General features: G+C 37.3%; 1 protein-coding gene across 1 annotated transcript in view; it reads left to right on the forward strand.

Annotated features, from left to right (window-relative positions):
* CNTNAP5 (contactin associated protein family member 5) overlaps window positions 1–4,298 on the forward strand; it is a 282,392-nt gene extending 278,094 nt beyond the window's left edge. Inside the window, exons 23-24 of the mRNA XM_032189925.1 lie at window positions 3,051–3,122; window positions 4,034–4,298. Coding sequence (XP_032045816.1) covers window positions 3,051–3,122; window positions 4,034–4,230 — 269 coding nt within the window. The 3' untranslated portion in view covers window positions 4,231–4,298. The remainder of the gene's footprint in view (window positions 1–3,050; window positions 3,123–4,033) is intronic.
* The last annotated feature ends 7,988 nt before the right edge of the window (window positions 4,299–12,286 follow it).

The following is a 12,286-nucleotide window of genomic DNA, read 5'->3' on the forward strand; positions in this document are numbered from 1 at the left end:
GTCACTTGTGGCTCAGTTATCCATGCACATGGTTTTTGATTATGAAACACAAAATGAAAGCTGACATTGTGATTTTGATGTTTAACAAAGATGTGGAAATCGCCTTATTCCTTGCTGAGATACATGTAGAGATATTGGCATTCTAAGCTCTACACTGATGGCATAAAGATGTTGGACTCTGACTGTACTATTTGTTTTAGTGTATTAAAATACTGGAAATGCCACAGCAGATGCATCTGTGAGAATGGTGGAATTCTGAACTGTTTGTCAGCCCAGGTCTTCATACAGTTAAAGTAAAAATACCAAAGATAGAAATATTTTTGCTTCTGAAAGGCGACCTAGATGGTACAAGTCCCTGTCTCATTGTGCTTGTTCTGCTGAACCTGATATTTCCTCATGAAGAAGAACAGTAGATGAGCCATAGGCAGCCTTGGCTGTAGCAGCTATGAGATTAAAGTAAGGAAAGAAAAAAAAAGAAAAAAGTAGTTATGACTTCAATCCCAAAATTCAGGAGAGGGACCTGCTTGGAAGAATCTCATGAGATACTGGGATGCTGAGAAGAGGGATCCAGGACAGCTGTTTGATTTACAAGGATCACCTTCTCCAAGATCAAGAATGGTTCATCCTGATGGGCAGGAAAATTTAGCGAAGACAGTAGGTCCAGAGAGGTTGTGGAGTCTCTGTCCTTGGGTGGTATTTTCAAAACCCAAATGGATACAGCCATGGGAAACTGTTGTAACAGACCCAGTTCTGAGTAGGGGTTTGAACTAGATGAATTCCAGAGGGGTCTTCCAACTTCATCAATACTGTGACTTTATGACTCACGGTAATGTCATCAGTTATATCTAAAAGTAGGAGGATGTCCTGAAAAATTCTCTTATGAGACAAAGTGTTGCTTTTCCTCGGCTTCACAGTTTATTGTGTTCCCACTGGGAATGGTTCAGCTGTCACATGCCATCTGCTCCCCTGTAAAAAACACTTATCTCCTTGTATCTTGATTTTATTTGTCAGTCAAAACATAATTCTTAAGACCTATGCCTGTTGACTCCCATTCTGAAAATAATTTGCAACATTTGCTTTGGTTTCTTCTCAGTGCTTAAATTCTGGTAACAGTCACCAAAAAACAATGGAGCTTTGATAACATGTAGAATCAGAACTTATGTACCTTTTTGGCATGAATTACATCTGATATGTTTTTAAGGTAGATATTTAATTTCACTTTTCCATTCATGGTTAATAGTCTTTCATGGCTCTACTTGACTAATACCACACACCAAATACCAGTTAGAGATATTTCTTCAGTTACAGTAGGACTGACAATTCAGCAGATGTGTATATTTATTGTCATTAATTTCACTGGAGACATTTGAGGACTTGAACAGAAAATATACTTTATCTGTACTTATGTGTAAAAGAACAATTTTTATCCCTGTTCCAATCCCACGAATATAGTAAATAAGTCATAATAATAGTAGTCATGGTAATGCTTATGAAGCATTACCATGACTATTTCTTGCTTGGCAACATCACTATAAGCACCCAATATCCAAACAAGGGACACATTGTAAATAGGTCTCAACTTGAGTGTCCAAATATGTCAAAATTAGCAATTACATTGATGGTGATTGTGGGTATGCTAGAGTTGTATTGTAGATATTCAGTTGACACCCAAAGTCCTTTTTGTGCCTGTAGCTCAGACAATGAACTGCAGATAGAATGAACCCTGACTGTTTAGAATGAATTTGTTTGATGAGAAATCCTTCCACCTCTAAATCCCACAGTAGCCTCTTTGAAACTGATGCCTTCTGCATGTCTTTGGGGCTCATATGAATGTTGGAGGAGAATAAGGGAAAAAAGTACCCTCATTATGGTCTTAAACAACCCAAAGCCACCATCTTTACAAACTCAGCACCTCGTGATACACAAATACAAAATAGCTGTGTGTTTATTTAAAAAATATCTTATTGGATGATGAAGTACCTAAATGTGACTTTGTCAGGTTCTAAAGCAATGTTCAGTTGCAATAAACCTTGCAATACTCTGAGTTTCTCAATCAGGCTTACATTTGTATTGGAAAGATCAGTTTGACAAAGAAATACAATACATAGCAGAGAGAGTCATCCCTAACTCCAAAGTACATGCACTGAGTGGTAACCTGGAGGTATGCAAAGGAGAGAAACACAAATTGTCTCTTTAAAGGAGACGGTGAGCTGAAAGAAAACAAACAAACAAATAAATAAAAGGAAAAAAGAAAAAAAAAAAAGAGGTGGAAGAAAATGTACAAAAGTACAAAAAGGGCAAAAGTAGATACAGTGCCGTAACTCCACTGACTTCAGAGACTGCTTAACCTCTCAGTTTTGAATCTGAATTTGAAACTCCAATGCATATAGACATTTTGGCCCACTGTTTTTGACAGCAGTCATTTATAGAAAAGTTAGAAGAGAGCTTCAACATCTAGGAGTTTTTAAATATAGGAATTCATTTATGACCCCTCTCTGTTTTGAATTCCATTTGACCACTGCATTTCTGCAATGGAGAGGAAAACATCCCTTACAAGATATTGTTCCAAGCAGAGACTGCTTCTCTTTATGGGATTGAATTTGACTTGTATATCTTCACCTACAAATGTAGGTCAGGTCTATATCTGTCTAGCTTTCCTTTTGCTTCTTTCTGATATTGTTTCTTAGGTACTAAGAAAGAAAAAAAAAAAAAAAAGAAAAAAAAAAAAAAGTCTAGTTTGAATGTCTCTCTGTGATTCCTCTACAGATAAACTGAGAAAACACTTTCAGATGTTAGAGTAGTTGTGAGTCTTTCTGTTTCCTTTTAAATACATCCTTAACAGACTTTGCTCTTGGACACATAGAAGAAAATTTTCCTGCAAACTCACTTTATTTTTTCAGAGAGCTTCTTGATTCTTCAGTCCCCCAAATCACATCTTTTGAAAACACATTACAATTCATGAGGGTAAAAGGACACTTCTGTCTAAACTACAGTGAAAATTAATGTAGTTGATATAGAAAATAAGTCTTGTTATGTTTAACCAACTGCAGATCCTTTTGGGAAGACAGATGAAAGGGAGCCTCTCACCAATGCTGTCAGAAGTGATTCTGCTGTTATTGGAGGTAACTTCATTTTTAAAAATTAAAATTGAAATGTAATTCTGTCATGGCAAGTATCTAGGTAACTTTAAATTTGGGCCCCATAAAATCCAATTCTGCTAGTTTTTGTGATCTGATGCAGGTCTAGTATTTTCTCAATTTATTAGCACACATCTATATCAATTTACCTGGATAGGTACCTGTATTATGAACTAAGGCCATAGTGCTGGGCTTGGTATTGGTATACATGGTATTGGGTACCAACCAAGGTAACTGGTAATTGCTTTACACACTACTCTGATGAGAGCCTCAACAGAGTATTCACACATTCTCTACTTCTTGAGCTCTCGATTTGCAAGTTGATGTTGTGGAACTTGCTAGGTCATATGGAAGCATTTATATACTGGGGAAAGTTGTCTTTATAGCTTCATGTAGGGTTTTCATTTTCCTTTAACAACCTGGAAGGCAATTTATCTCTGTTTATTTTATAGGACACCCTGTAGGGAGCTGTCTTTGATAATATCTAGAAGCTATAAAGCTAAGTGTACAAGGCTCATGCAAGGTTTCAGAGATAACACAGAAGAAAATATGACAGGGCAGGAATTTGTTTGAGCATACAGATTTTTTTCTGTCTTTTATTTTTTTAATAAACAAACACACTGAACCAACTTTACTACCAGTGAAGGCAGAATTTGACTCAAATTGAAAGGTCAATTACATTGATGCTTGCTGCTTTAAGTCTCACCTGAAGTGACAAAATAGCAATAAAGACTATCAGGGAGGGCGTGATAGAGACAGACTGGTGGTACAGACTGAGAAGAGCTGCTATATCATATCCATTAGGTGATTTGCAATGGTGATGTATTTTTGACATAATTAAGTCTTTTGGTTTTATATTTTACCCTTTCTATCCTTCCTTTTTTACCCCTCTTCAGGTGTAATAGCAGTTGTGATATTCATCATCTTTTGCATCATCGCCATCATGAGCAGATTCCTCTATCAACACAAACAGGCACATCGAAATAGCCAGACAAAGGAGAAGGAACACCCAGAAAATCTTGAGAGCTCTTTTAAAGCTGACATTGACTTGCAGAACACAGTGAGCGAGTGCAAACGGGAATATTTCATTTGATGGACAATGCAATTTCTTCTTACTCTTATTCCCCTAACCAACCTCCTTCCCTTTCCTTTCCTTCCTGTTCCCTCTCTTTTTTTTCTTTTCTTTTTAACATTATTTTTTTGCGTACCTTTTTTTTTTTTTTTTCATTTGGGAAAGACCACCCTGCACAGGAAACACTGACAACAATCACAGTGCCTCATTCTCTGCACAAGAACCTGGCAGTCACAGTTTACTTCTGCAGCTCAAGAGACGTGTTATCCCACACTACACAGAATAAGATCCACATGCACACCTGGTTTCTTCTTTGAGTTCCTGGATGTTTCAAAGGCCCTACTTTTACTTCTATTTTTTCTCTTGGACCATTTAATTAATCACTTTTACACTAGAGCTGGACTTTGTAAAGTAGAGGTAAAGTAGCTGAATACGTAGCTCTGCAGATACTGGGACAGGATAGAGGGAAAGAATGAGACCAAAACACCAGACTTATTTTACAGGCTCATTTACAACAATCATAAAGAACCAGCCAAATTCTCAAATGATATGAATTGATATATATATCTATTGATTTCAGTGGTGTTACATTAATTTATACCAGTTGAGAAGCTGGTGTGAGGTAATGAAAAATAAAACGTGTCTTTCTTGTCAGGCTCCTTCCCCCAGCCTCCTGTCCTTTTACTGTAACTTTTAGGCTTACCAATACTTTTCCAACAATATATATCAACAATAAATGTCATTCCCATATGCCTCTTTCATCTCCATCTCATAAGGCTGGCTTTATAGACCCAACATACTCTAGCATAACTCTAGATGAAGCATGGAAATTAGTAGCTTGAATCTCCAAGGGTTTTAGGAAGCTGCTAGGACTTAGGTGCACTATATTTGTCTGAAATGTTAGAAATGCAGCATATGTTCATGCCATATGGAGGATTATCATGCGCTGAGGTTAAACACTGTTGCCGTTTTGGAAAAGAAAAAAATACATAAGAAATAAAAAGTTCAGTCTTAAACATGAGATGCACCTTCTGCCAGTTATAAAAATATAATAATATTAATAATAAAATTCCAACTTCTTAGAAAAACACACAACCAAAACTGCATGAAAGATTGACTGGTATTTCTTGTTTGTAGGAATTGGAATCTTCTCCAAAGCTAAATAGAGAGAGGTCTAATGTCATGTTAAAAAAGGTTAATATTTAATGAACCTTGTGTACAAGGAAGAACATCATGGAATGCTGTGAAAGAAAAAGAAAAAAGAAAGAAAAAAAGAAAATAATAAAAAAAAAAAAATCCAAAATACTGCACTTAAGAGAAATGGTGGTGAAGATTAATTCAAATCTTCTGTCCTTTCCTGATTGAAAACAATACTGAAGACTCAAATCCTGCTCATTTTACTTGCACTGCATGGATTTGAATACAAGCCTGAAAAATCTTTTCAGTCACAGTAACTGTAAGGCTAAGAAATGGAGAAGTCCCACCTAAGTGGGGTTTTTATACCCTGCTTGTGTCTGTGTAACATACTTCCTTCACAGGACTGCTTTTTCCTACTTATTGCAGTATTCTTTGGATGCTAATACATTCAGGAGAATTACTGTGCACCTGAATCTCTTTTTTTCTTGTCCCCTACATCATTCTACAGTCATCCCAGGTTGTCCACGTACTGATCCTTTTCACATAGATCAAAATCAAAGCAACACTGTATTGCTGTAATGACCAACAGCAACTTATTGATGAGATTACACGTGCAATGTCTTTTTTTTTTTCCCTCCAGGCAATACACTGATCACAGAGTTATGTAGCAGGTTATTTTTAATGGATGGAGGGGTCAAATAAAAAGAAATTAGTAAATGACAGGTTGAAAGTGGTGATTATGTGTTGCTTCTTTTTGAAGACTTATGAGAAGTAGACTACAGTGAAGAGAAAGTAATCTTGGGTTGGTATTGTTCTTATATGAAGAGGAATATATGAGACCTGCCCCATAACCAGAAGTCTAACAAAGCAATTTCACAAAGCCAGCTATGTTGAAATTAGTATTGATGTCATTCTTCCTCGAGCATAATTGACAGCAACCTTTTTGTCTCATTCTGGATGTTTTTATAATATATGATTATTTGAGTGTGTTTCTGTATGATGAGATGTCTAATCATGGACTCATTGGCTGTGTTCCCTTTATGTTGCTTTATTCTTCACTGCAAAATCCTGGCAAAGCAATTCTTTCTTCTTTTTCCTTCCTTTCTTTTCCTAGATAAAGCTGCTTTGTCTTTCATTGAGAAAGGGGAGGAATGAGCAAGCCCATGAGCCCCTGTGCCATTGTTTGGGTCATCTTATTTGAAATGACCTCTGCATAAGAAATCTCTGAAGACCTAATGCATCTAGTTAGCTTTATTAAAAATGGAATAGGAAGAAGGGGAAAGCCAACAGGTGTATTTTTGTCTGGCCAAACTAATAGACACAAATCATTCATCTGCTTTGCTGCGTGCTAGCTTGTAGGAATAACAGTACTACAAAGTGCAGATATAAAGTGCAAAGCTACTCAAACAATGCAGTAGCTGGAGAAAAGGGACTAAGCAAGGAAGCATAGTCCTCTCATTTGTCAAGTGACTAAATCACTTTCAGCCATCTCAGAATCTGATTCTGCAAAATGCTGAACTTTCTTATGGAGGATCAAGTTTCCATCACCAAATGCAGCCTTGCTGCAATCATTTCAGATACAGCATGGTGGCTCAGTCCTGGACCAGGTGGCAAGTCATGTGCAATCACAGACCTGGCAAAACAATGTAAGTGGTTTCTTTATTTTTCCTTACCTTCATTAATTATAGTCCAGGATGGAAAAAAAATAATAATCAAAACTTAAATTTAGCTGTGTTGGTATGTTTCTATAAAAAGAAAGAACTGCACGTACATAAGTGCATGCGTAGGTATAAAGAAGCGCATGCATCTATGCCTATGGATGCAATGAATGTGAATATTTATATGATACAGGTCTGAGCAAAAGAACACATTTGTAGGAGCTCATGATTTAAAATACTGTCTTCTAAATCAGGACATTAATATTTTTCTAATTAAGAAGTATCTAAAACCTACTATATAAAGTAAACCCTAATACTAGCTTTTGAGACATATAGGCTGCCACCTAAGTGAAGCATTGCCTTTCGAAGGAATTTAGTCTCCTGAGGATGTATATCAATGCTAAAGTGACTAAACAGGATGAGCACTTGTTTGAAATTAATTTCACTTGGAGTTATGTGTCTTTTTTGCTCTGAGATTTTTTTTTTTTTTTTTTTTTTTGTCACGGTATGGCCCTTAAAGTATGTTTACAATGAAAAACAAAGGCAAACAAAGGACAGGCTTTTAACCTGCATTGGCTAAACCAGGATTCTCATTTGGGTGAAAGTAGCTGTGAAAAAAAGCAACTTAGAGCCGTGCTAAGATCATTTTCAATCACAACTTTTCCTTGATGTTTCAGTTAAAACTGATGGCCAAGATTCAAACATGAGGTGCATTTTCTCTGCTTTATTTTAATCTGATCTAGCCAGACTGAACCAATCCTATTTAGTAGTCATTAAGTTTTTACAGTGTAGGCCAAACCTGTATTTTAATGAGGTGCTTGTCTATATTAGCATTTAGCTGATCACATTTCACATATTGGGTGAGGAACAATCAATACATCATATGGTTTCACTAGGGTGAGGGGATATGAATCTTCTCATAATTAAGTCCACTATTGATTTTGCTGCACGTAAGATTGAGCCCTAGACCACAAAGCACTTGAAGATTATTTTATTTATTTTTTGAGTCCTTTCATTTTGTTTTGTTTTGCATTTGGTTTTACAAGCTACCTGTTTCACACTTGTCATTCAGTCCTGTCCTTTGGTCTGTGAGGACAGGGCAAACAGCTCAGACGTCCTTTAAGATGAAATGAATCACTCTCAAGAGGTGCATCTTTCTCTCTATTGATTATAGAGCTCCGGGCAATATGCTAGCTGCTTATAGCAATGATTATCTACATAGAGGAATCTCACACTGTGTTTGCAACTCCAGTAGACATATCTGCACAGGGCTTACAAGATACGTTACTTTCAGAGGTGCCAGTTGGAATTGAGGAAGGAACATCCTAGCAACTAGAATTACACTAGTCATCTCTGCTTAAGAAATGCATGTCTACTTATAGCTGAAAATCACATCAAAGCACCCTTTTGAGTCAGTGACCAACCAGTCAGTAATCTGTGGAGTTTAGAGAGAATAAATCTCTGATCTATTCAAAATACAGGATCCATTCATTGACCTGTGGGAGTGGGGGAGCTTTGACAAAAAGTATACATGTAGACGGATCTACACAGATTTTGTAATCTAAAGCTAACCTAGACCCCCTTAGTTGCCTTTCTACCCATGGGTCTGGTGCCGTTTGAGATAAACTGGATTTCCTTTGCAGCTCCAGTAAGGATGCAAGTCTCCTGCCTTTCATGTCTTGTATCTACTAGACCCAAGCAGATATTTACTGATACCTGTTGGTTTTTCAAATTACATCGAGTGCCCATCCAGAAGCCCTAACTTCTAAATGAGGTGAATCCTTGAAAAATCCCATCTTCAGAACAAAATCAACCTTCCTTTCCATCAGTGTAAGCCAACTTTTTGAAGTGCGTCCTTTACCACTAGAGTTAGCAGAGTCTACGAGGAGGCAGGATTTGACTCCTTTGTACTCCACCGTCTCATGACATTGTTGTTTCTTGTTTTCACCTACACTAAGCCTACACTGAAGAAGATGAGTTTCAAGTATTGTTTTGCACTGCACAGACACAAAGGGTCATTATATTATTATTATTATTTATTTTTCCAAAAGCAACACTTTGTAAAAGAGTTGTACAGAAGCTGAGACCTTGTGAGGCTCTCTGAGATAAGTGCTATTTCAAAGCTTTCATGCAGTTTTGCAATGCTTACTTATCAAACAAGCCAAGCAGTGTAGTTACATCCCTGCCAAAATATGGCTTTATCCAGTCTTTTGAGGTTGGTGGGAGGCCTCTTTGTTGACTACAGTTAGAGTTGCACCAAGTCCTTTGGGGTTTTATTGAAGTTACTGTTGCAGCCACACAGCTTCAAAACATATTTTGTTTCTTTTGGATCTGAACTTCGCTGTGCTCCCTTTTGCAGTGAAAAGCTCTCCACATCCCCTTTTGATTTGGGTTGCCCCCCTCTCTGTGCTCCTTCTGTATATGAAACTTCTAAACACACTTCTTTTAGGACTGAAAGTGGTTTTTTTGTTTTATTTTGTTTTGTTTTGTTTTGTTTTTCTCTTTGATTGTTTACTTTGAGCCATGCCTATAGGATTTTGGATTTTTGGATATTTCTATCTATTGGTCCTTATTTTTGTGATCTTTTGCACTAAGTTACTCTGACAAAAACAAAAACTGGAAAAAACACACTTTCTGGTGAACTATTGCAATTTGTAAGCTCGTTGTTTATTGTTTGTAATGTACTGAGTCTACAAGCCGAGCTAAGGAAGGATTAAGGCAACAATTTATATTGACACTCACTCCATATCTAGTTCACCTCTGGTTTCTTTCCTGTTTCTCTCCTTTTTTTTCTTTAACATGTGGGTCTATCAAATTGGTGGTAGGAGATAGAAGAACTTGTGTTATTATGCTAAGGTTATGATTTTTCTCCTGGCAGTCGCAGAAACCAGAAATATGAAGAAATGGCATGAATATCAAAATGTCATCTGGGTGTTCAGCTGTGAGACTGCTCTCCACCATGGAGATGTAGTCATCTCGGGATGGTGACCTGTAAGGGGGAATGAGGACATTACCTCGCCAGATTACACAGCGAGGCAGTGCATGAGAGGAATGCTCTCAGAAAGGTAAAGCTGTTTGAACCCATGTATGGTAATCCTTGGGTGGATATGAGGGTTTCAGATCCGTTTCCACAATATATTTGTGCCATAAATTGGGTTACCAATTATCTGGCCAAAACATAACCTGAATTGTCCTGATGATCTGCAAAGTATCAGAGATGTGCTTCAATCATGGGAGAGAATTTCAAACCACCTCTAAATTGTATTAATCTGAATCTCCCCAGTTAAATCACTGGTGCTCTCCCAGCTGCTTCAGAGAAGAATTTGGGATTATTGCCCTCAAACGATCATTTAATGGGTACAACAGGTGATCCAAAGAATGGTATTTGCTTAGAGGCTATCCTCTTCCTTGTCTCTCTCTCACTTTGGATGCTTGTGGCAGCTTTCTTGTAAAATTACTGATTGCTGTTTATATCCCAACACCATTTGCTTCTTGATATGCCAGTCATTCCTCTTTTTGTGGATTTCAGTCCCACAACTCTAACGAAAGTCCATCTGATACAATTTCTGCATGGGAAATTATTTATTATTTTGCATGCCACAGACCATTAGAATTTCTTCTTGCATTGTTTAGGCAAACCATTTTCTGACATTTTTGTCATTGCTGCCAACGCTGAGCACACCTATTAAGAAGGAAAGCTGATCACTTCTGAGTTAAAGCTTAGACACAGTTGGCTGCAGCCCCTTACAACACAGAGGAGTATTCGGATACCTGAGCCCACTCCATGAACTTTCAGACAGAGGTTAGAAGAGCAAGGAGGTATATATATATATATATTTCAGATATCTAACCATATAAATCTCTGTGAGTTTTGCAAATGAAATATTTGACGTAGACCATTATATGTAAATGATAGGAAGAAGCTAAACATCATTACACATGACCTGCTTTGAAACCCACTTTGTGAAAGAAACAGAGCCAGCTTCAAACCTGGTGGTAATCCTGTTGAGGTCAATCTAGATACTTCACAGATGAATTTAGCCTTAGATCACCCAAGGCAAGGGCAGTGATGATCTCCTGCAAACTGAGCCTGACATATATGAATTCGAGTCAGGACCTTATATTCGTCATCCCCTACTGCTGTCAACAAGAGTTGCATTCACTGCAATTATGTGTGTCTTCTAGCAGAACTGTGGATAAAACTCAGTATAAGGCAATGAACTTCGGCTACACTTAAGCCCATGTCATGTTTTAAGTCACCTTCACAAGTTTCTGGAAATGTGAGTACGGCTGTTATCAACCAACTTGGGAGCCAACACATTGATTTTAAGAGGATTTTATGCATTTTTAATGGAATACACCTCTTGGTGGACTGTGGGTTGCTGTATCCTACTTGAAAAATGAATGCACCCTATAAAGGGAAAAAAAAAAAAAAAAAGGCTTCACAGGCTGAAATCTAGCTGAGATTAAATATTTATAATAATTAAAAATTGGCCCTTCTAGGGAGGAGCCCTGCATCATTCGTTTTACTTTGTTCTACTTAAATTACATTAAATAAATCTCTCAGAACACTGCTCATTTCAGTAGCAAAGATTTTTTTTTTTCTCTTAATGTTCTGTCCAAGGGTAATGCAAGAGTCTCTCAGTTACAGTAAAAAGTAAAATGGAGATTTAGATGATTCCCCTTTCACTATCTGGTTTTCTAAAGAGAATTCCACAGGACGTTGCCTCAGTCCGCGTCAGTTTTGTAGACAATGTAACGTCTTAATACACTGTTCGGGGATTGAAAAAATTTAGCCTTAGCTTCTTTTGTTTTCTATGGTTACTGTTGTACAGAAGAAAGACTTAAACTGTAAATAATGTATATTTAATAAAAAGAGACTTTTTGTATGATTTTGTGTGGAAGACAAATGTCTCCTGCTGTGTTTTTATTTTAGCATGGGATGGACATTAAAAAAGAGGTGAATATGGGAAAATTACTTTTCAGGCTTTTACGCGTTAACTTTAAGCCAACAGATCTCACTGGATATTAATAAAAGCTGAAGAGTCCACAACCTGGATTTATTGATTTCAGCTATTGCTAAAAGTTGTTGTCCAAGGACATCTGATCATCACCCACATCCCTGACATAACTCATTAATGCTGGTTTGCAACACCTACCCCGAGTGCACAAGCACACAGATGTCTAAGGGGTTAAAAGACATGTCTGGAGATGTGCTTTAATTTGGGTTAGAAAGCATGTGTGGGCATTGGCTCTACAGCCTTCCAGGTACATGCACATGC

The sequence above is a fragment of the Aythya fuligula genome, chromosome 6 (genome assembly GCF_009819795.1).
Source record: "Aythya fuligula isolate bAytFul2 chromosome 6, bAytFul2.pri, whole genome shotgun sequence".
NCBI classification, from domain to species: Eukaryota; Metazoa; Chordata; class Aves; order Anseriformes; family Anatidae; genus Aythya; species Aythya fuligula.